We start from the raw sequence: 25,239 nt of genomic DNA on the forward strand, positions 1-25,239 counted from the left end.
CGCAAAGTACAGAAAAGAAAGCCAATTTTGGGGGAGTGACACACGTTTTGACAGAGTGCGTGCGGAAGGTCAATTTGGCTGGATGGTTGAAGAGTGGTATTTGATTTTAGCGTTCTGGTTTTTTTTTCGTTGGTTTTCCCCCTCCAATCTTTGGCAATGACTTTTGACAATTGCCTGGAGTACGAGAGTTTCGGTACCAACTGTTTAATGATAATCGTTATTTGATGCGCTTGAATGAACAGATTAATTTGTTTTACGGTTTCAGTAATCTAGAATAAAATTTATCAAGGTTTTATTTTGTTGAATAAACCAAAGTGTCACGTTTATACACGAATTGTTAATGTTTTTTTATCAAAAGGCTAGTATTTTACAAATGCTACCACCAACAACCCACAGAAAGTGTCTTATGTATGCCGAGACCGGAGTTCGATCTCATGACCGTTGGCTTAGAAGGCTTGAAGGCATAGAGGATACTCTATGCCACGAGCGGCGGCTCAAATTTAAAACGTTTATAATAAATATTATTTATTGTTTATAATGAATTTAAGTTGAATATATTTTACTATTTAAAATTTTTACATTATTTAAAAAAAATGTTAATTTGTTCATTACTTTTTTTCAAATTAAATTTATTAGCATGAGAATTTGAACAAAAAATTGATAAAGAGCTGTGTTTGATTAGAACTCAATCTGATTTAGATACAAAAATTTTACTTGAAAATAGATTTAAATTGCCTGAATAACTTTTTGCTGAATTTTTATCAAGGGTATCATTCAAATGAAAAAAAAAATACAAAAATTCAATTTTACTCACCGTTGTTCTAGAAAATCAGGATAAGCAAAATTTGTTAACAATACCAGGACTATTAACATTGAATTAACAAATTCCAAGGAAACATCTTACAACTTTTTGGCAACCCATCAAATCTTAATTGAAACGAATTCATTTTAAAATCTTAGTTAGAGAATTTTATATTTATGGTTAGCAATAGAAAAACAATGTAAAATGAAGTATATAGAAATTTCAGAAAAAAATTCAATGATAGATTGAAGGCAAATAACATGTCTTTCAAATTTTATATCAGAATGATCTTTGAGACCTAAAATTATTTTTTTTTAATTTAAAAAACCAAACTATTTAATCTAGATGAAATATTACATATTTTGCGTATATTGTTTTCAAATAAACGAGTAATGGCTTAACAATTCGGAATAAATTTGAGGCCTTCAGAGCCAAAGGGGTATAGGTGCAAATATGATCGATTTCAGGTTAATAATCTCAATTAAGTATTATTATTTCAAATTGTTTTTTTCTAATTTCTTGAAATTTTTAAAAATGATATACACCTTCGAAAGAAATCACAATTTTTTAAAATTTTTTTGGAAAATTACAAAATACAACAAATTAAAGAGTGTTTTCTCGAATACACTTATACTCCTTCGGCTCCAAAAGTCTCACTTCATACTAAAAATTATGAAAGTTTATTTCTTAAAAATTCTACCTTGAGTTGAGGTGCAGAAACTTAAACAGAGATTCAGCATAAAAACTTGGCTCTCAAGTCCTTAACTGAAAAGACAGATTCACAGCTTAGGAAATTCAATAGAGAAAAACCAAATTTGGATTCAGATTAAGAATAAAAAACTTTAAATCAAGTTTCAAGTTCAATATTTAAAATCAAAATATAAATTTAAGACTCAGAAATGTAAAAGTCAGACATTCAGTTGATGTGAGTATCGTTAGAGTGAAGATAATAAGTATCACATTGGGAATAACAACTTTTCTATAATTTTAATTTTTTTCGCTGGTTTTTTTCATTTTGATTAAGACTTAAATAGATATTTTCTCTAATTTTCTGAAAGTATAACAACAAGCTTCCAGCTTGTACAGAATTAAAAAAAACAAATTATTAATATAAAAAAGAAGACAAGATTTGGATCCAAAATGTAGTCCATCAAGAAAATAGATCATTGATATATCCACTTGAGCCTGAATATTTCAGAAGTTTTTCACAATCACTGAAATGAAACTCATGATTAGTGAAATCTCACAAACTAATCTGGCATTCATAGTGAATGCTGAAGTGGCAATCTAGAATTCTGAATCTGAATAGTGAATACGAAATCAAGTGGAATCAAGTGAATTCTAATATAAAGGGAAATAAGAGCATAATGGTCACTTTCAGTTTTGATTAAGCTGTGTTTTATCATGTTTTTTCTTTCGAAGCACACTTTCTTTAAGAGCTCGTTCCTATTTATTTTCATTTGAGATTCTTGGATTTTCATTTGCCAAATGCATGATTCTTTGGAAAATTATATTCATTCTTTATGTGATGAAAAAAAAAATTATTTTTAAGCGACTCCAAAAAAGCTTGCTCAAAAATACGGTCGAATTTCACCTTTTTGCATTGCAACTGCCCCTTTTTGCAACCGCTTGCATTGACACTTGCTACTCGAAGCCTGATAAGCTGAAATGACCATTTTTTAGCAAATCGAAACATTACTTAATTTCTCTTCTTGAACCACCAAATGTTTAGAATTTGATTTATATTATTTCTTATACCAGATGAAAGCAGCAGAGTTGAATTTTTGGACTGAAATTTGGAAGTTGTGCCTTAAAAACATAAAATTTTTCCAAGTTGACTCAGTGATGGGCATATCGAATCAAAGAAGAATTCTGAACCCGTGAAAAATATTCGCTTCCTCCCAGATTTGAACTTTTACAATTTAACATTACTAAAGAACTTTTTTGAATCCATTGAATATTTTTATTGAAAAAAAAAATATTCTGATTTGCTGTATTTGATAAAAAGTGATATTTTTGTACCCAAATTTTCATATGAAAAGGAAGACCATTTAATAATTCTGAAAATTACCTTAAGTGCTGACGTGGATATTCTTTTCAACCATAGACAGTGGATTTTCATTTCAAACTATCTTTAATTAATCGGTTTTATACTGAACGTTTTAACCAACGAAATAAGATGATTTTTGAGCATGTCAACAACAAATCATTGGCATTATCCTTGATCTTTTGTTTTCAAATCACTTCTCGGGGGTCTATTGGCATAAACGTTACTTTTAACCATCATCCGTCCTTGACATTTTTTCCGTTACAGTCTCTGTGGTGTCAATTTCAAACTAACGACTAAAACCAATATATGTGTCTTTCTTCCCGACTGAATTTTAACAAAATTTATAGTTTTGGAAGCCTCGTAGTGTAACTCAAGTTTCTCAGAGAATATTCCGCTTTGACAATTCAGTTTTCTGTTATTCAAATTCTAAGAAAAAAAAATCCGAAACTACATGCTTCCAATAAAAGAATGTAGATCAGCTACGAAATGCTCAAAAAAATCCACTAAGTTTTTAAGAAAGCTGAATTAAGAAGCTATACGTTGCACATAAGGATAAGTTTTTTTTGAATTTTTTTTATGAATCAAAAGATGGTGTAAAACCGTGGTTTTCAATAAATGAAAAACAAATTAGAGCTGTAAACGCCATATTTAAGAAGACATTCGATCCTTAGTCTCATATTATTTTCATATCCGGTCAGAAATTAACCTTGATTTAAATTTTTTTTGGCGAAAATGACAATAATTGATAACTTTCAATCATGTTAATCTTCGTTCCCTTCCATCTCAATGGAAGCGTTGAGTGAAATATTCCGCGATAATATTAAACTTGACTTTGAAACAATCACGATTTGAAACATACATTTTCGATTGGGAAAAACTATTATATCTATTTTGAGTTTAGGAGAATTTATTCAAAACACATGATAATTGATGTAAATTTAAAAAAAAAGAAGAAAATATTAATTTTATTTCCAGTGATGAAAGTCAGAGACAAAATATTTTTAAACTCATTTTTTTCTGGTTATCAATCAAAAGTGGACCTTTTTCTGAAGCTCAAAAAAAAACTTCAAATATTTATAATACAACATGTTCAATTGATCACGGAAAGAACGGACATAATAAAGGTAGGTGAATTTCAGGTTTCGATTCACCGATAGAAAAAAACAAATGAAAATTTTACGCAATAAAATCTAACTTTAGGTTTCTTAATTTTTCATATATTAATTAAAAATCAAGATCGATTAAAATAAGAAAATTTATACAATTATAATGAAAATACGTTAAACGTGTTTGTTAATTTGCTAGTGCAAATTTTATAGTTTCAAGCATTTGAAGAATGGATCAGATTTGAGTGAAATCAGACTGATGAACTAAACATGAAAAACGAAAACTGATTCTGAGTATGTTTTTCATCCTTCATTCAGTCAAAGAATAAGTTTCAATCTAAATATTCTTATTTCAAAGGTTTAATGATCCTACAAAGTTAAATTCTACATTTTTTTAGAAGTGTGAAAAGATACCATTACGAGTATTCCTCCGAGTTTTTTTTTGGAATGAAAGCATTGATATTATTTGCCAAATTTGTTGAATACAGCAAATCGATTTGATTTCTGCGGTTTAAAGCTTTCTAAAAATTCGTTAACATTGCCGTTTTTACAGAATGGGGAAAGTAAACAAGAAGAGAACTTCTGAAACTTTTATTGTAGAAGCCAAAATTACTCTCGATCTTGAGGAAAGTTGATCATTGATTTAGATCCTGAATTTAATTTTTTTGATTTCTACCTTTTTTCAAAAGTTATTTTAAAAAGCAAAAGCTGCTAAAAAAAACGTTATAAAATTTTTTGATTCAGACACTCAAATCATCCAAAAACAAAATCATAAATTCTGTGTACCTTGAAAAAAATGTAAATTTTGTTGCCTTGTGCGATTTATTAGAACCCCTTTGCTGTGAAGTTAAGCTATTCGAAGAACCAGAATCACAAAGTAAAATTGAGGCTGCATTTGGTTTTCTGAGTTCTGAACTTTGAGGTCTAAATGATTGGTTTCAAATTCTAAACCTTTTTGGTTGCACTTCTTTAAGAAAAGCCCATTCCGAAAACAAGGTAGCGTTTTTAAGTGTCAAGATTTGAGTTTGAGAGCAAAAGTTATGTGGAATTCGTTTCTCGAACTTGGGAAAAATTTCAGTGGTTGAGGAAAGCGGGGGGTTTAGACCTCTCAAACCCACCCCCGTTCACACGGCCTTCATTCGTTTCTTACAGAAAAAAGCAAATGATATTTCTGCTAATAAGAATGAATGTTTGCGAGAAAGTTCAAATCCATTCTAAAATGTGAATGACTTTAAAATGATCAAGATTATGTTATGTACCTATTGAATTTCGCCTGATATTATCCACCATGTATTTTTAAAAGACCGTATTAAATTTCCGATGTCTTTAAATTCATGAGTTTGTTTTATTTCCCCTTATCGGTGAAAAGTGATGTCCTTTTAAGTGAGAACATCTTAAGAATTTGAAATCACTTTTCACCGATAAGTTTAGCTAAGCTTAGTTTGATTGATTACTCACATCCACCTTTAATAATTGATAAGCATGCTAAGCTTCTTTGATGTTATTTTATAAGCTCTAAATCGTTCTTAAAACATTAGACACGAATGCCATAATGATGGTAAAGTGCCAAAAATAAAACCAAAAAAAAAGTTCTTAGAACATCGTTTTTCGGTGAAAAGTGATGTCCTTTCAAGTGAGAACATCTTAAGAATTTTAAATCACTTTTCACCGATAAGCTTAGCTAAGCTTAGCTTGATTGACTACTCACATCCACCTTTAATCAGTAATGTTATTTTATATGCTTTGATGTTATTTTATGTGCTCTAAATCGTTCTTAAAACAAACTCAGTAGAAAGAATTCCACATCGCCAATGGTTGCTACTTCAGGATTCATAGAGGCCCTCAACTTTGTCCAGAGGTAAAAAAATGGTGTCAGGGACTGACAGAACATTCATAATGAACAAAACTGATGCTCTCTCTTTTAACATCATTAGCGGCGCTGGCCACGTCCTAGTAGTCAAAAGACAGAGAGGAAAACAAGAGAAAAGAATAATAGAGAATAAATTCATGTTTTAGGACCGAGGTCACCTTTGCATCCTTGTAAATCAATTTTTTGGTGGATGGAGGAAGAGAATATGCTCAGGAAACACTTTTGACTAGTGTTATGCAATCTGGGACAAAATCATATTTTTCTACGCTCCTGTGATTTGCTAGTAAACTTTCAATTTACAAATGATGTCAACAGTTACAAGTTTCTTGTACAACTCATGTGGGCTATCGTTGCTTATCGTCGAATATTTCAACTCAACTTCTTGCTGAACTCAATACTAAATTAAAATCAATCTACATACAACACTTAACGAAATTCATAACTTAAGTGGAACACCAGATTTCAGAAGATAAAAGTTTTAAACTAAAAATGGTTTGATTTAATCATTTATGATACTGAAAAGCTTGTATCAAGACTTGTAATAAAACGAAAATATAAAATTTTGTTTAAGCCGTTTCGAGTTTAAAAAATATGGGGGAGAGGGGAATCATGGGCCACTTTATTTCTATGCTCCATAACTTCTTTATTGTAAAAGATAAAATGAAAAAATAGTACGGTTTTTGTACATTTCTAACGTATCACAAGGCTGTTTTTTTTTCAATTTTCAATAAGTTATTTTCCTCTAGTTCTGACTGTTTCACTTACTACACTAGTTAACATGGAATGAAATCCTAAAAAATCTGAGTAGAACAGTTTTTGAGTTATGCTCAAAATATATTTTTAAAAAAAGTTCTTGTACTTATATTCAAATAAACTGCATGAAATTAATTTGAAATTTGAAATATTACAGAGGTTGCTTGAGTCTAAAGCGTGAATGGGATTTTAAGGTATATTGCTCGAGAGAAGCAAAAAAACTGGTTTATCATTCTGAACTTTTTCCGTCATTTACTGTTTGCTTTTTATGAATATTTTTATGAAAGCCTTAATCGAGTCAAATATTTAACCCGAAGACTGCAATATGATTGGACTTTTAACAATTGCAATTGAAAGATTGTATATCGACCGCAAATTGTCGTCTTATTCGTTATGAGTTACAGAGATTACAGAGATATTTGAATATAATTACAAGAACTTTTTTTTATTCAAAAAAAAAATCCATATTTTGAGTATAATTCAAAAACTGTTCTACTGAGATTTTTTTTTATTTAATTTTTGGATTCAGCGTCCGATTTCACATTAAAAGTGATCTTCAACTTACTTAGTTTAAAAATGCTGTAAATCAGTGAGATTATTTTGAGTGCTATAAATAATAATTATTTTTAGTGCTGAATATATTTCGAATCCAAAGTGGCCCGTTGCTTAAAAAAATTGATCATTCCTGATTAACAGTATGGTTCAGCAGAAGGTCTCAGAAAATTTTTAAGCTCAATCGGTCACTTTTCGGCTTCAACTTAAACAATTGAAGATCGATTCTCCTACAAATATTAACAAAAATTTGCTATGAGGATAACAAGTTGCTATGAGCTGCCAATAAATAGTTTTAAACCGGAGAATCTTCCTGTTTTTCAACTGATTGCAGCTCAAGCTTAAGCTCAAAATACTACATTTTAGCACCAAATTACTGTTCACAGGTTGCACCTAGAATTATGTGGTCTTTAAATCATTCGTGTGGAATAATTTAAAGGACATTTTTTTTACAGCAGTAAAGTGGTTCGTAGAACAAAAATAGTCATAAAATTAAACTTCTATGAGTTTTACAGCAAATCAGAATTCTAGACTGTAGAAGGTTTATGATCACAGATTTGTAAGAATATAATTGTTAGGGAATAGGATAACAGAAAATCGCACTGTTTCTTTCAACGAAAAGCTCGAATCCACATATTTAAAAAAAAAAATTTAACACTTGCATGTCTTCAGACCTTTACAGAAGATATGTAAATAGGTACCTACATATGTATACAAATATGACACTAAATTCCTCCTAACCTTTACAAAGTATTGTGGCCAATATGTTGTCTCGCGTTGTTCGAAAATCCGGAGCATAGATACTAAGTAAAAAAAAGAAGAAACAAGAGGAAATGTTCATTCCGTATGCCCATATATATACATATTTTCGGTTAGCAAACACCCAACACAAAACCAACAACAAAAACAGAAACTGAACACGTGATTTACAACAACGTCGCTCGGTGGTCGGCTGTGGGTGGTGAGAAATGGTCGCATGAATGGGCACCAACCGAAGCCAGCCGCCAGGAAGTGGACCACGGGTCGTTCCGTGGCACTTCTGCTGAATGGTGGCGCTCGAACGAAACGAAAATATAGATATGTAGGTATCTAAGGATGTAGGTATATGGAAGAGGAAAAAAGAAAACCGAAGAAAACCAACCATGGGGGAAAAACGATAAGCGGCGTGTTTAGTAGTTTATCAATTTTCCGAGAGTGCTTCCCGTTTTTGGGTGCTGGAAGTTCCCGAGTTTTTGTGAGTCCCGCTAGTCTTTTCCTCTTGTGGAAGGACACATGCGCACTCGGGGGTTTGTTGGAAGATGTCCATGACAATACCGAGTGGAACGACTTTCTAAGGGATTTTGCTGGTGTGGGTGAGTGCTGTTCGTGTACGGATAGGACTCTTTGGTTTATTCCGGTGGATCCTAGACGGGAGAGCGAGCGCATTGTTTTAGGTTTTCTCGGTTCAGTTCGGGCGTTTTTGTTCAAGCAACCGAGAACCGAAGATGACCCGATCGGCTTCGTTCTTGGCAACGATCCAAGTCGGTCAGGATTCGGCGCTGGCTGGCTGCTGCGTTTTGACTTTGCCATGGCCTGCTCTGCTCTGCCATCGTCGTCGTCGTTCATCAGGATGCGGCATGCTATGATGGTTTCGAAATTTAGTTCAGTGCACATGGTGCGTCAGTAAATAGCAGACCAGCAGGGGCTAGAGACCTCCGGCCTCAGTTCTGTGGTGTGAACTCTGTCAGTCTGGCGTTTCGACCTTCCGGCGCCACCTCGTAGAAGCCCAACAACTTGGGCGCCAACAGCTGGCCTCTACTGGCGGAAGGGTTCTTGAGAAAACAGAAGACGCATCACGTGTTGTGTGTCTTCAGTAGAAAGTTCTAAGTGATTGTTGTGAGTCGGCTGTTAGCAAACTAGTGAACCCCGAAAATTCTGTGTGATAGTACAGTGCTGAAAAATCGTACCTTAGACTGACTTTTACCCCGTTAGTTAGCTCAAAGAAAACGCTCGTTAAGAAAGTTTATTTTCGCGTGAGTATTTTTGTACCTTCGTAAACCAGTAAATAGTTTGAAAGTCCTGAAGTTCAGGAACAGACTGTCCGAGACAATCCCGGTGGTGATTTCTTAGTGTGTTCAGCCAACCAAAACGGCGTCCATCAGCGGCAGCTAGCGGTTAGTGCTAAACAGCGCCTTTAGAAAAGATGAATTTTCTGGGTACGGTAGGGAAAACTCCAACTCCTCACCCTTGTCACGTTAGGCCGGAGCCTTCAGACCACAGCTCTGAGGAACGGCCTGATTATTCAGTAAACCAAATTTTCCAATGAATCACTTCCTGCTATCTCAGTCGGACTTATGGCTAGTCTTTAACCGAAAAAACGAACGAATAATAGCACCTACTCATAAATAAATCATGCTTGACGAGCAAAAAAAAACCACTCGTGGAAATCCAAACAGCACCCCCACTCGAACAAATTTTGTCAATCTCAACCATCAATCAGTGTGTGGCCAGGGAGCGCCACGGCCATAAGTAACCCACAACAGATAATTATCTTGTTTGTCCTAGTCCTAGCCTAGAATTTTCTCTACGTTTTCCATCAACGATTAATTTGGGGGAGGGAGGGTCCAAGGACCAGAAAACCGGTCAAGAAGCGAAGGTCGAGAAAGGCGGGAGGGAGGCACAAATTGTACTTCAATGCGGCATAATTTTACCCCGTAGCAGCAGATACCCCATCGCGTGTAGGCCCGAGCAGGAGAGAACTATGCTAAGCTGAAAAAGAGAAAGAGCGCCAACACCAGAAATCTGCCCAACGTTCGTCGTCGTTCGAGACCAGCCAGTCGTCAGTAGTGGCTCTGAGGGAAAATCGATCAAATATCACATGGCCACATGGCTCCGAAACACTGGCGGTGGGCTTTGGTTCGAAACGTGATGATGGGGCCAAATGGAAAAAGGGGGGAGATGGTGTGGAGATCTTCCGGTTGAGAGGCGTTTTTTTTTTCAAAGAAATAAGTTGTTGTTTGTGTTTTTTCGGTCTGTTATCGTTTTTAAGATTGGGAAATGGCAAACTTCAGCAGAAATCGAAGGACATTTTTCCGTTTGGGAAAAAATATGAACTTTGAGGCTTTACTGAATCTTCCTTAATTTGAGAATTTCAAGATTTTATCAATTAGAACTGAATTTTTTAAACATTTTTTATAAATCTAAATGAGTTAAATTTAAGGTAAAACTTAAAATCATCCCGAGCAAACTTTTATGCCAGAATTTTGAAAAATTTTACTATCAAACGCTGAGAACCAAATTTGCTCTTATTTCATTTGACATAAGGTGGTATCTAGTAAAAATGAGAGCACAAATTTTCATACTTGGTTAACAAAGTGATATCAAATTTTGCTAAAACTGAAACCCCAACTACACCTCGTTTTCTGAGAACTGGAGAGCACCAGAACCGTAGGAAGAACCGGCTTCATGGAGGGGAAAGGGGGGGGGGATTTATGACGAATTTTTGATCAATGAAATTTTTTTCAAACATTGTAGGAAAAAATATTAATTATTTTCAGTACTAGGTATTTGATTATTCATTTGAAAAAAAATCTCCTAAAAGTTTTAAAATGCTTATCACAGCTTGAGTAACGAAATGTTTAGTAACAAAATCGAGAACTTACTTAAACCCATCGTGAAAATCTTTGGATGGGCTTTTGTCTAAAGTCTAGTTAATTTGAGCATGGAGTAAGTTATTTTAGGAAAACCTTCAATTACTTGAAAATCATTTATTCCTTCAAACTCAAGAGCCTATATGAAGGTCCAGTTCAATGAAAATAATTCAAAACAATTCCCTCCATTTCGATAGACTTCAACCCTCGACCAGTGTAATGTGAGTTCAAGTCCTACCGGGAGAAGAGGCGAAGTTTTTGCGCATGTTTTTCAACATAAATTTTCATCTAATTTATTCCCTGAAATTTCAACCTACACAGTTGGAGTCATTTCTCCACAATAAATCAAATTATCAAAATTAAAAGAGGAAAATGCAAGTTGAGACTTTGTGATTCTTTTGTTTTTTTTTTTCAAACAAGACTCAAATTTAAGATTGAAGTTTGAAATTTAGCTCCTGAAAAAACAGCTGCCTACATACATAAATCAATTCACCTTGAAAATATGGTGTTTTCCTTCTTTTCAACGTGATGATATGATGTTTCTTTATTAACACTTTTTCAATATTAATCCATTCTTTATTTAAAATCCTGTGAAAGATTTTTTTAAAAACAAAACCATGGTTTCTCAAAAAACAAAACCATGGTTTCTCATAGTCTTGCGTGATCAGACAAATAATAAATTGGGTCATTCCACAATAGATCACAAAAAGTTGGTCGCAGTGGATCTTCTCATACAAAAAAAAAATGGTTTCTCATAAATAAAACTTATAAAACAAATTTCAATTTTTTTAAAGTATTAGTGATTTTAAGCACAAAATTTGTTAAGAAACTGATTTTTTATTAGAAATATTAAAATTTAGAGTTGATTTAACAATCAAAAGTCTGCGCCATATGCGATTTAATTTCCTCAACGATTTAATTTCCTCAATAATAAAAAACGTCATCTTGATATTTTTATCATGAATTAAAGCTCAATTTCGGGGTGAATCTAAATCTGAATTATTCATTTCTGAATCAGAATTCTGAACATGAACACCAAATTTCAACCATTTTTTAATCCAAATTCCAGATCACAGTTTTAAATTTAAGCTAAGAAGTGAAATTTGATTCAGAGCTCTCAAACGTGAATCAAACTAAACTTCGATTTTTTGCGTACAACTTCAATTCTTTATTTAAATTATTTATTTTTAATCCGACTTGGAAATCTGATTCCAATTCATCATGAATCAGATTCATCATTCGGAAATCACATTTCATGAATTTTGAACGGTGAATCTGATTCTGAGTTTCCAAGTTTGAATCGTCCTATTGAAGCTTTGTGATGCTAGAATTCTGCCTTACAAAAAAGTTTAAGAACTTGGAACCTGAATATGAAACAAAAGCTCAGGGTGGATTCTAATTTCCTTTTTTTTTTATTATAAACAAAAAATTATTATTAAAACTTTTAAAATGCGTATGAGTTTTGAAAAGTATGATTTAAATTTTGAAATAAATGTAAAATTTAATTTCATCCTTTTTATTTCTTATTTCTAATGATGATTCGAACTTAAAATCAAGAATCACAAACTAGATACAGAAACCGAAGTATTAAAACAGAAATCCTATTTCGATTTGAATAATTTGGGACCAGAACCTCCGGAATAAGATAAATAAATAAATCTCAGCTTGTTGCTTACCAAGTACAAAAATTTGCTTTAATATTTGCTGTGTACCTATGCAAAGTTTGACGCTCATGTTTTGATAGCAAAAATTGCTTTAATTTTGGCGTTGTAAAAAGTGAGAACAGTTGTGGAGTAGAATTTTTATCGTCTCTTTTTAACACCATAATGTATGCAATGTACTATTCATGATTGTTGAAAAAAAACGCTTATACTTTCGCAACTTTCAAAATGCGTATAAATGTGTATGTATGAATTATGGCGTAATTATTCCTAATTTTGCTCTCATGGCTTGAAAGTATAATTTGGTACCATTTTTCTCGAATTAAGGTTAAAATTTGGGTCCCACTGTGGGTCCCACAGCCGTAAGTATCATGAATTTTCGGAAAAAATACAGCGGCTCACCGGCAGGACTTGAACGAAGCGGAGATTGCAGGTTCAAGTCCTGCCGGTGATCCGTTGTATCTTTTTCGTAAAATTCATGATATTTACGGCTTATGTTCTTTTTTTCTTTGATACCTTATGTTTCTCTAATTCTTTCCTTCACCAACGAAAATTTGATCATAATGGTTTTCATTATCTTAAATTCATTTTAGAATCTGAATTTGAATACTGAATCAAACAAAAGTTTTAAATTATAATCATAGTCGTTAATCTTAATTTTCTTAAATTTCTAATTTAATTTTCTAATCGAGTTCGAACTGATTTTAATTTTGTCCTACTAACGCCTGCGTGAACTTAAACATTAAATTACGGAACAGCCAATACAATTCAAAATATAAAAATTCCTAGAGAAAAGTACTTAAAAAGATCTCAGAAACTATTTTAACTTTCCATTATCAAATTTTATTAGGACAAACTTTTTTTCAAAAACAGGAAATGCCACTTAAAAATCAAATTTCAATGTATTTAAAGAAAATTTCAATCTCAAATTATCGCTTAACTACGAAACTTACTTTCTTCGATTGTTGAAATCACTTGAAATTTGCAACAAATCCTGGTGAATTTAGCTTAAGAATGCCAGATTTTGTCCCGTACGTATCCGGGGTATTTCATTTAAAACCGGCGAAATTCGGGCATTATATTTCTAAATTTTAAAACCTGAATCCGGGCAATATCCAGGATATTTTAAGAAGAATCCAGGAACTATCCAACGAAAATCAAGAAAAAAAATCATTGAAAAACATAACCAGGTTTTGAATCTTATTTCAGGATCCCAAAAAATTATTTTTGTTTATTTTATTAAATAGTGCCTACAAAATCTCATTTTTTGACGATAAAATTTAAAATTATAATGATACAATTTTAATTTTTGTTTGATTAACAAAATTTGGGCTAAACATTTCCCAATTTCTTTTAAATAAACACCAGGGCAAAAACAGAGCTCAATATTTCCGCAAATAAAAATTTTCCAAAATAAATCCAATTTGCGGTTCAAATCGGATCCATGCAAACTTGATCCATGCTAGAAGGTTTTAGTTAAAAGGAATATGCATTCATTTTTCCACTTTTTCCAACGGCCCAAGAGATGCAGTTTTCGAAATTGCCTAGCCGGGAGGGACAACATTCTTCGTTTCCGAGTGAAATGTTTTCGCTCCGAAAAAAAAGGTTTTCATGAACAGAATAATGTAAAAGGAGCTGAAAATAAATATGATCGCAAACTCCGCTCTCAAGAAACGGCCAAGATGGGGTCGTAAAAATGTATAAATTTTTCATTTACCCTTTAGGTTTTTTCTGGGGTTCGTTGCAATGCCCGATCCACTGAGAACTGGAAAAAAACCTCCCGGGTTTCAATCTTTTCCCGCCGTTTCTTCTGTGTTAGTTTGAGTATATATTGTAGAAGAGTTGTTGCGGTCGGTGTGTTTGGAATGTTGCCAGGAAGAGAAGGAGTATGATTTATGACTTTTTCTGCCAAGAGCAGAGGGTAGAGCGTATTTTTCTTCTTCCCAGCAAGAATTTCAGGAAACGAAATTCTTCCTAGGGATTTGTACAGAAGTTAATTGTTGTAATTTCTTTGGCATTCTGTGAGCGCTCTCTTTGTGCGGTGCTGGGCAGCGGGATTAAAATTTATGTAAACTGACCACCAAACGAAACCTTACAGATGTTGATGGGGGTTGAATAGAAAAACTTGTGCTTTTCATGTTTGAAGAGCATTCAAAAACGAATGATAGCATTCCCTCCTGGATCAAATTAATCTGGATTACAAAAAAAGTTTATTTCAAAGTTTATTTTATACAAATGTTTAACGATTTCTCCAAGACTAAATAATGAGCTCAAGGGCTACCAAAAGTTTATCTTTGCTCACAAAAATAGGAAACCAACATCCTTCATTTTTTTTTTTTTTTGTTATTGAAAATTTCCACTTTTCTCATCACTCGCTAACGGGAAAAACTTTTTCGGTAACGTCTTCTCCTGCAGCTATGGATTGGAAGATAGCCGCAGCAGTAAAACGTCATACTCAAGATGCATCATCCCCCCTTGCCAACCCAAAATTTTCCGCTTCGGTATGCATCAGCAGCAAGTTTATGTTCCCAGAAGGAATATTGCTGTAAACTTCCAGGAGGACCTTGACGAGACACTCGAAAGCAGGACACGCTTCGACGAACTGCCCGGCAGCAAACTGGTTAAGATTATTTAATAAATTAGCTTAATTCGAGGGAAAATACCTTCGGTTTTGCTTGGAAAGGAATTTCAGCTGCCATGTTGCTCCGTTCCTGGGGGCAGAATTTGGAATTTCAAATTTGCATTGCGTCAAAAGATGGGGCCACTTGATTTTATTTGAGCAATGTGATCAGAGTAAATCGTTAACGGTTGAATGGAATTATTAGGTTATATCGTAGCTCGTTTTCAGTTGTTTTAGTAAGTTAAAGTTAACAAAAAGAAATCGAGCGCTGTTTGAATAAACAGATGATGAAATTGAAGTTACTGCAGATATCATTCAAAATCCTACAGTTATCACATTTTCCACAGTTTCAAGTATGAAAACTTGAAGTTCCTAAAGATGAATCTTCTCTGGAAGACATAACAAGACCCCGAAAAGTGAAATCAAAATGAAGCCTTATCTTTACCAAGAAAATGGCCAAAGCCATCGGGCAAACGAGACAGACGCGGCAAAATAACTTATTCCGAAAAAAAGTAAACGAAGATCCACAAACCAATAGAAAAGTTTTTAATGATGACCACTTTTCAGCTGATCTCGGCCGGACCCAACCGGAAAACCGGATGAAGATTCGCTCGGCGAAATCGCCTCGAGATTTGTTTGCCATTTTCCTCTACATTATATTGTAAATCATCATCCTCATTTGGTGTGGGATCAGTGTGTACAGCGGATGGATTCATCAGGAATGGATTACCCTGGGAAAGGGGGGATGATGAAGACAGCATCCTGTGGGTGGAGGAAGCAGCGCCCAAAAGGTTCCAAGAGTTTGTTAACGAGACACACTGTCAAGAGTGTTTTGAATAGCCGGCGCCTCCCGGATCGGATTAGAGGGGTGAAAATTGGCAAGTTTGGGAATTCGTTCGAGCAGTCTCGAGTGTGGTGGTGTTTCTTCAGGTCACACCGGAAGGTTGCCAATTTTATGGGGTAACCTTATTTGGTGGGATTTCCGGTTCGGGTCGGAAAGAATTTTTTTCCAGGGCTTTCCCCGGTCGGTAGAAGGTAGATTGCCCAGACGGGTTCGCTTGATTCGATTTGTCCATCAACTTTGGCTTAACAGGTGAGGTTAAAAGTTTACAATTTGTCGAATGGAATTTGATAAAAGATACTCATTTGAATTGATAAGGTTAGCTGATTTTGGTGGAAGTTGTAGAATGAATTCAATGAAATTAGCTACATTGGGTTAACTTTTGGAAAAATATTATGAAGAAACCACATAAAACTTTTCCATAATAACAAGGTACCGAACCAGGGCATCATGCAACACTTTTCAACTTCAATGGCCTCTGAAAACTTGATTTCCATATATAATCTTACGCGCTCAAAACTTTATGTTTGATGGAACATCAGATTGACGTAGTTTGAAAAGTTATTGGTTTCATCAGTTATTTTTGAATTTACAAAAACAAGCGATTTTCACTAAATTCTAAGAAAAAGGGGTAAGTTGCAACAAACTTTTTTTCATGAAAAATCTAATGAAATCATTTATGATTTATTTCTGGTCACAACGCATAAAACAGTAATTTTTGGTTTTGTTCGAAATGAATTTTACATTTTTTTTATCAAACTAACAAAACCATATGGGTGCTGCATACATTTAGGGGTAAAAAATGCTAGAAAAAATAGGGGAAAACTGTACAAAACGCACCAGTTAAGCCTTATCGCTATTTACAGCGATATCAACGAATTAAGATCCAAATTGAACGATTACGATGATTCAGAGAACTGATTTACATCTTGCTACAAAGGAGAAGAATGATCAAAACACGATTTTAATGATATTTTTGTAAAAAAAACTAAAACATCTAGAAAACACAACGCGGAGTAGAACGAACCATACCGAAAGGGTGGAAAAAATGGAATAATGATAATACGGAATGTTATAATTGAAACATCAAATGTTTTAATAACCCGTTCATCGTATTTTTATAAACTAACCATACTTTAGCAAAAAACAAAATTTGATATCGTAAAAATTATCGAATATTTCCGTATTATAATATACCTTTTTTGGTATAATTATAGGTAAAACGCCTTCAAGTAGGCAACGAAATTCAATTTTTTCTCTATTGTTTGCGCTAAACATGGCGGCTGATGACTTTTTCGAATCAAATATCGGTGCACCCTTTAAACTTGAAAATGGACGAAATTTGTTATATCTATATGATTTGATTATTTTTGGTTAAAATTTGTGGAAAGTTAGTGAAATTCAACTAGATATTTATAGCCTTCCAAAATTGCATACTAGTGGGAAAACTATGAGCTGTAGTTTTAACAGATTGCGCAGGCTGGTTGACCATAAAACCTTATATGTTAAAAATGAAAAATTACATGTTTCACACAGATTTGATTGGTGGAGGATAATAAAGCAACATAAAGTTTGTAGGTGATCCATAAAGCCAATCCGTCATACTGGATGAAGTCTTTTACGACATCGAAAAATGTAAAAATTTGTATATCTCTAGCTCGATTAAATTTAGATTAAACATTGTTTCGTTGTGATCGAAGCCCCCTGAATAGCAAAAAGTCAACTGTAGGCGGAGTTCAACTATCAAATCCAAACTCCCGGCTCAGCATATCGAAGACAGTTCCTAAGCCGATTTAAAACTTCTTTGGGCTCACAGTACCTGATTGTTCTAGTTATCTGGTTGTAGCTTAGGCTTTTACGTGCTGTCTTTCCATAGTAAACTCTTTCTGCTATCCCGGAGATGACACCAACAGTCATCGGTTACTTCAACATGCCTGACTTGAAATGGTGCCCTTTCCAAGGTGGCTTTTTATTTCCGGATCCTTTACGTTCTTCTTACTTGGCGTCTTACAACTTCTTTCAAGACTTTTCGAGAACTGCGACTCTACGTCAGATCAACAGTCTTCTGAGCCAACGGTCATGAGATCGAATCCTGGTTACGGCACACATAGTACTCTTTCTGTGGGTTGGTGGTTTTAGCATTTGTAGGATGCTAGCCATCATATTCTTGGAAGATGTTCGCTTAGAGTTAAGTAAGGGGAATCTCTCCGAGGAAACAACAAGTTTCATTGAGATCCTGTATGTGTTTGTGTTAGATTTTTATTAAAAAAAAAAACAGTTTCGAAAACGAAAACGTCCGTATGCTCGACCTCTGCTTTATTGATGAAGTTTTTGGAAGTTCGTTAAAGTAGTTCCTCACTACTCAGCCTTAATGGTCTCATTCGATCATATTTTATGCTTCGGATAAGGAAACAGTATCCTTCTACAAAAAGGGGAGAGGCGGGCTTTATGCGCATATTAAGGAAAGCACTCATTTTCTTTCATATTCCAATAGATAGGAGTCTGAAAACTATATACACATGGGCGGACATCTGTTTCATATACGTAAGAGCAGTTTTCCTGTTAAAAAAAAATTTACAATTTTATAATAAAAGAAGTCAAAATAGCCGATTTCCGAAACTGGCGGGCTAAATAAGCATATTTATGTTTTAAGCTATATTTCATTAACACTTGCAATATTTTCATATTTTTTAATTGAAAATGGTAGAAACGGTTGTTAAGCATACGTCAAGGCTGAAATTTTGGAGAAATTTTTTACCTAACTAGTTCTTTTGCATGAAACATGGTTCATGGTAATATTTTGTTCATATCGTATTTTTATCGGATCAGTCTAGTTAGAAGACTAATCTATTTTTCTTGATACAGGCATTTAACCTGCCTTGATATGGGCATTCAGAACCTGTCTCTTATTCCAATATCTTATCATTTACAACTTTGCCAAAAGCTTCGATTGGTTGAATTTCCGATTTCCAGATGAATAAGAAAGAAAAACCATTAAAATTTTTGTTCACAGAATCTGTACGCACGATAATTAAAGTTCAATATATTATATCAAAATTGACAAAAATCTTGTTTGAATTTTTAAATTTTTTCGACTTTGTATAACAATTAAATTTTGTCATGCCATGTGTTAAAAGCGTATTACCCTCAAACTGCACTTATTAGATATGACGAACTTCCAGCCATATCGCCAATCGGCTGTATGCGCATATTACCCAATATGCTCATTTAGGAACAGTTCCCCCTCCTTCAAGAACGTTGACTTTGAAGCTAATTGTCCTGCCCCGGATCCCATCGAACAGCAAGATGAGCTTAAACTCTCTGTGACACTTTTCAACATACTCAACTACATAATAGACCGTCATGCCGACAACTGAAAACGGCGCTTCGGAACTAGGTACAACAAGCACAAGTCCTTCCAAACTAAGAAAAAGTACCGCAAACTGATCTAAGCGTACAAAAAAAAATGCTTTTGATTTTACACGATTATACGTTTCAAATGTTTACATCATCACACTGTGAACTGATACAACTCATACTGCGGTGAGCAGTTACACTGCGATGTTGGCAGATCATAATGAGTAGTAATCGCATTTTACTCATTGAGATATGAGTACTTTCCCGGTTGGGGAATATAAGAAGTGGAAAGCGGCAAATAGCTATCGTCAATGTAATGTGTAGTTATTTAAGGGCTTGAATAACTACACATTACAGTAACGGTTCCACCACTGAAACCTGTGTTTTTCAACAGTTTTCATTCGATCAAAAATTTACTGAAAACTTATTACTCTACAGCTTATTATATGAGGAAAATAAAAATACTGGAATTCAACCTTTATTATTTTGTTAATATTTCAGACCTGTAGATTTTGTCCAGCAAATAACAAATTGATGAATACTAGATCCAGATACCTATTATTGCTCAGTTGTAGAAGAATATGAGTTTTTTTTTCTATAAACTTTCCTTTGAAATACATATGTCTGGAATCTTGGAAATACAATCATACTATACATAAACTATCAACTTCTAAATATTTTAAACTTCAAAAACAATACAGGAATCGCATCTTTCAATCCAACACTATAATATTGTCCTCGAGTAACTTTTTATTCAACCGATAGAACTTTTCAAAAACTTCTCACATGCTTCTTTTAATCTTCAAAAATTACTTTGCAAATAGGTGCTGCGCAGTTTCTGAGATATTGCAGTTTTAGTGGAAAATAATAACCGATTTTCGTAGAATAGCAGTATCTCAACTAATGTCATGAATATTATGGAAAACTAAAATTTTGCAAGATAACAGTGTGATAGTTGATCTTTTTAACGTAGAAAATTTGAACAAAAATATTATCTGAATAAAGAGTGATGGAATTTGAAAGTTGAAGAGGCGGACATTTCTCTAGAATTATAAACGATACCTTCTGTTTTTTTTTAATAATTAAGACACTTTACCAGGTTTGCCGTTCGTGTCTCGTAGTTTGATTAACTAACTTAATCTATTCACAACTTTTTTTGTCAGTTCTGCTTTGGAAATGACTTTTTTTTTCCTGTTCATTGTTGGAAAGGACAACTTCCAGGGATTCATCAATTCCGCATTCACGTTTCACTTTTTCATGTTTCCTGCATTCAATGAGGAGGTGTTGCACAATCATAGAAACGCAACAGCAACCACGCATAGATCTGGAGGTTTTGTCGAATAAGTACAAATGAATCAGCCGTGTATAGCCAATGCGCACGCTGGAGAGAATTCGTTGTTCACTTGCACAATTCCTATCCTTGAATTTCAGTACAGCAGGTTTGATTTGTCGCAGAAATCTTTTGGAGTGATCCTACTGTTTTTCCAGGTTTCCTGGATACACACATTTATAAAATGTTTAGCGTCAGAGGATGGTACAACAATGTCGATAGCTACATCAACCCGGCCTACATTTGCAAGCCTATCAGCTTGTTTATTAGTTTTGATTCCCCAATGCCCCGGTATTCACGCATACGCAAAGCTCGATATTTCAACTGGGAGTGACTAAATTTTCACAAAATTTGCTTAGGGGGCTGTTCGCTCGAAAATTCAGCAAAAGGGAGCTGCGAGTGAAAAAAGTTTGAAAACCTCTAATCTACATCGACTTCAGCGTGATTCCAAGACCAATCCCAAATCTTTTTGGAAATACGTCAAAGAAGCGAAAGAATTTTGGGCTGCTGTCTCAAGTGTTTTTGGATGGCCAAACAGCGAGCACTGATCCCGGAAATATTTGGTTGTGGATTATAGTTCGAAGAGTAGTTCAGGCGAAACTGTAGGAGAGTGTTGGATTTCTTGATCCACTTTTCATGTTTTCATAGTATCTTTTAGGGAAAATTATATTATAAATTTAAACCTCATTTTTCTCCGAAAAAAAATCAAACGACAAGCTGATCAATGGTTTGTGGAGCCAGTGTGGTTTTCTACGTTGTTTGTGCATGAGTAAGCTCAGGCATTTTTTGCGATTCCTTTGTTTCATGTTACACATTTGGTTCTTAAAAACATCAGTTCTTCAGAATATTTAGAGAATGATTTTGATGATTTGAATGTGCGCTTCGGATCATATTTACCCGAACATCAAAAATTTTACAGTAGTAGTACACTTACATTTATAAAAATTATTCCAAAATACTCTATCAGGTGTAATGTTGCTTAAAAACTGCAAGATAAAGATTTTATATGATTTTTGGCAAATTCGCACTATCATTCGATTTAATTTGAACAGTAAATCAGTTTTGTTCCTTCCCATTCAGTACATCTGATTCGTACGATTTTCGTTACATCAGGTGAAACTGTTACGTTTCGAAGCATAATTTATATTTAAGTAAAAATACATACTTATATCAGAAGGACATCATCATTCATCAAAGAGAATCTCGATCGCATCGAACGTAGTGCTGTCTCCAGAATGCTGCTGAACTCAGATGATAAAGCGTAGCAATATTTCATAAACTTTCGCTTGACTGCACCCATTTTCCATCCATAAACTCGAGGAAACCGAAGAAGGTTCCAAGGGCTACGGAAGTCGTTTGTTAATGCGACATGTAACATAACACTGGGGGGGGGGGAGGAACCATCGGAAGGAGACTCTCTATCATTGATCGTGTATGCAGTCAGTCGGGCGCATCAACCCCATACCCTTTGCTGGAAAGACTGCCAGCAGTGGTGTTTCCGTTAATTAAATCCAGATGTCATGGTTGACGAAACTTCATCCTCCCTAATCTTTGGTCGGTCTTCAGTTGGTTTGTCAAAACCCGTTGGGAAGGAAAACGCGCCAAAAGGTTTCATCTTTTCCTGGTGGTGAAACAAAGTGGCGAAAATAAAACCCACTCGACATAACAAAACTGAACTGAAGGTGAACAACATCCGGCAACATTGGGTCACAACAGCTCCAGAGGATGGTTGTCTTTTTCGGGCTCACATTCCCGGGCTCATACATCCTCATAAACATGGTAATCAACGGGCGCATTCATTTTGTCAGCTTCCCGTCGACTCGCAGGAGAAGTCTAAACAGAGTTGACTAACTTTAAGGCGCTTATGTTTGTTACACAAAAACACGTTACAACAACCGGAAACCGGCACACATTGTTCCCGCCTGTTTTTGGGTTGATTTTCGCGAGGTTTCAGCAACTTTTTTGCCCCGTCCCCGATACAGGTTTTGTGTTCAAATAGTCAACAACTTCTGCCATCTATTTTGTTTTTAGTTTAGGAAAATTCCAAACAAAGTAAAACCGTAACAGTAAGTCAGTTAATTTGTTGCCCTTAAGCTGACAGAAAAGCATTTAAAGTTTGGAGAATTTTCAAACGCTGGCAGATATTTCCAGCTGATGATGGTGAGACAAAGTGAAAAATCATTTGGAAAAAAATCCACCTCTCGAGTTGCAATTTCGACCGAATTTTCCGGCCCTGCATTTGAAGCATTTTATTTTCCATCCAAAAACCTTTTCCGGTGCCGTGAAAAACGAAGAAGGAAAAAATTCTCGTGTTAAAATTGCGCTAACCGTATTTCAACCAAGCCGCCGTCCACACAGACGTTTCGTTCGTTCGTTCGTTCGTTCGTTCGTTCATTCCTGTGGGCTCTCACGGGTACCAATTTAGAAACTCGCAACTAGGAAATGTAATTAATTTTCGAGCATGATGGAAACAGATGCAACCAACACCGGGTTCCCTCGCACGCTTTTTGCGTCGCCTCAACACCTAGGCAAGTTTCTAGGAGAAGAGAAAAAAAACGAACCGAAGCGCTTCAAAATGGGAAAATATTGCACTTTACATCATCCCCCCTTACCCGGTGCTGTTTGTGCCGCTTTGTTGGACCGGAAGTTGGAGGCTTGTACTGAACACTACAACAAACTGTGGGTTTTCCCCGTGCTTTGTCTCCAGTCCGCTCCGTTCCATGCCCAGGAAATGTCATGTCGGTCGGTGGCTAGCAGTCTCCGAGGATGATGATGATGATCATGGTGGCTGGTGACGAAACTAGGATGTGTCCTAGGTTGCAACTTTTGTGTCTGGCAGCTGAATGAAGATTGATGGCGGGAAATGGTTGTGGACGAGAGAGATATTGCAAACATGCAGCCAGCTCCGTCACCGGTTGAGTGTTCTAATTTGAATGTGTGACAACCGGAAGGTAGCGCAAAAGTTTTGAACCAACTCGAAACAACACCATTTGCACGTTATTAGATTATCGAAAAGCGTGTGCAACACATTAAACGCGCTGAGTTTACCTTTAGTGTTAGGAGAATCGATAATTTTAAGTTTGTCAATATAATTTTCAATATAAAAGTACAAACAGGTAGTGAAATGACGATTTTTTCACATTTAGGGACGAATGCTTCCTGTGGAGTTAAAATCCCTTAAAAATAAACAAACAAACAACAAACGATTTTTCCACAAACTGATGGAAAGTTTTACGAAAATCTAAAACTTATCCGCAGTTGCGTAGAAAAAAAGTGAATCTAGAACTTTATTCAAGACACAGGTTTGATATTTGAACTCAATTTGATTACATGACAGTGACCGAAGTCAGAGATTACATTTTTAAAACTCAAATTTTTCTAGTTTTAAAAATAATTTTTAAAGTTTACTATAAAAAAATTGTATATTTTCAATTCAACATCTACAAATCATCATTGAAAGTTTTTAATGACAAAATATAGGTTTGTAAATTTAAATTCTCGAGTGATCGATAAGAAACTGAAAAAAATAAAAATAAGGAGATTCACGTTTTATTGTAAAAATTTAAAGCACAAAAAAAAACTAAAATAAACACAATCGTCGCAAAGAGTGGGGAAAAAAATCATCTAAAAAATTTGTAGATCTTTTTTATATTAAAAATTATCTCTAATTAAATATGGTTTTCAAGTTACTACTTCGAATCACCTTTCGAAATTTCAAGCTCAACATATGTTTGAATCCTTACCTGAAATATTGGGCAAAAGCAATGTTTTTAATTTCAAAATCATAACTTTTAGCTAGTTAGAAATACACGAAAATTTAGAAATGACAAAAATAAAAAAAAAATGACAAAAATGATAAAAATGACAAAAATGACAAAAATGACAAAAATGACAAAAATTACAAAAATGACAAAAATGACAAAAATGACAAAAATGACAAAAATGACAAAAATGACAAAAATGACAAAAATGACAAAAATGACAAAAATGACAAAAATGACAAAAATGACAAAAATGACAAAAATGACAAAAATGACAAAAATGACAAAAATGACAAAAATGACAAAAATGACAAAAATGACAAAAATGACAAAAATGACAAAAACGACAAAAATGACAAAAATGACAAAAATGACAAAAATGACAAAAATGACAAAAATGACAAAAATGACAAAAATGACAAAAATGACAAAAATGACAAAAATGACAAAAATGACAAAAATGACAAAAATGACAAAAATGACAAAAATGACAAAAATGACAAAAATGACAAAAATGACAAAAATGACAAAAATGACAAAAATGACAAAAATGACAAAAATGACAAAAATGACAAAAATGACAAAAATGACAAAAATGACAAAAATGACAAAAATGACAAAAATGACAAAAATGACAAAAATGACAAAAATGACAAAAATGACAAAAATGACAAAAATGACAAAAATGACAAAAATGACAAAAATGACAAAAATGACAAAAATGACAAAAATGACAAAAATGATAAAAATGACAAAAATGACAAAAATGACAAAAATGACAAAAATGACAAAAATGACAAAAATGACAAAAATGACAAAAATGACAGAAATGACAAAAATGACAAAAATGACAAAAATGACAAAAATGACAAAAATGACAAAAATGACAAAAATGACAAAAATGACA

At 34.1% G+C, this 25,239-nt stretch overlaps 1 protein-coding gene across 8 annotated transcripts in view; it reads left to right on the top strand.

Annotated features, from left to right (window-relative positions):
* LOC129745086 (complexin) overlaps positions 1 to 25,239 on the top strand; it is a 276,770-nt gene that overhangs the window by 143,548 nt on the left and 107,983 nt on the right. For 2 of the 8 annotated variants that reach the window (XM_055737963.1, XM_055737971.1), the window contains exon 1: positions 8,767 to 9,328. The exons of 5 other annotated variants lie outside the window; for them this stretch is intronic. In XM_055737963.1, coding sequence (XP_055593938.1) covers positions 9,316 to 9,328 — 13 coding nt within the window. In that variant the 5' untranslated portion in view covers positions 8,767 to 9,315. Of the gene's footprint in view, positions 1 to 8,766; positions 9,329 to 25,239 lie in introns of those variants that run through there. One more of the 8 variants, XM_055737977.1, reaches the window with a different exon arrangement.

Source organism: Uranotaenia lowii, chromosome 1 (assembly GCF_029784155.1).
Source record: "Uranotaenia lowii strain MFRU-FL chromosome 1, ASM2978415v1, whole genome shotgun sequence".
Classification (NCBI taxonomy): Eukaryota; Metazoa; Arthropoda; class Insecta; order Diptera; family Culicidae; genus Uranotaenia; species Uranotaenia lowii.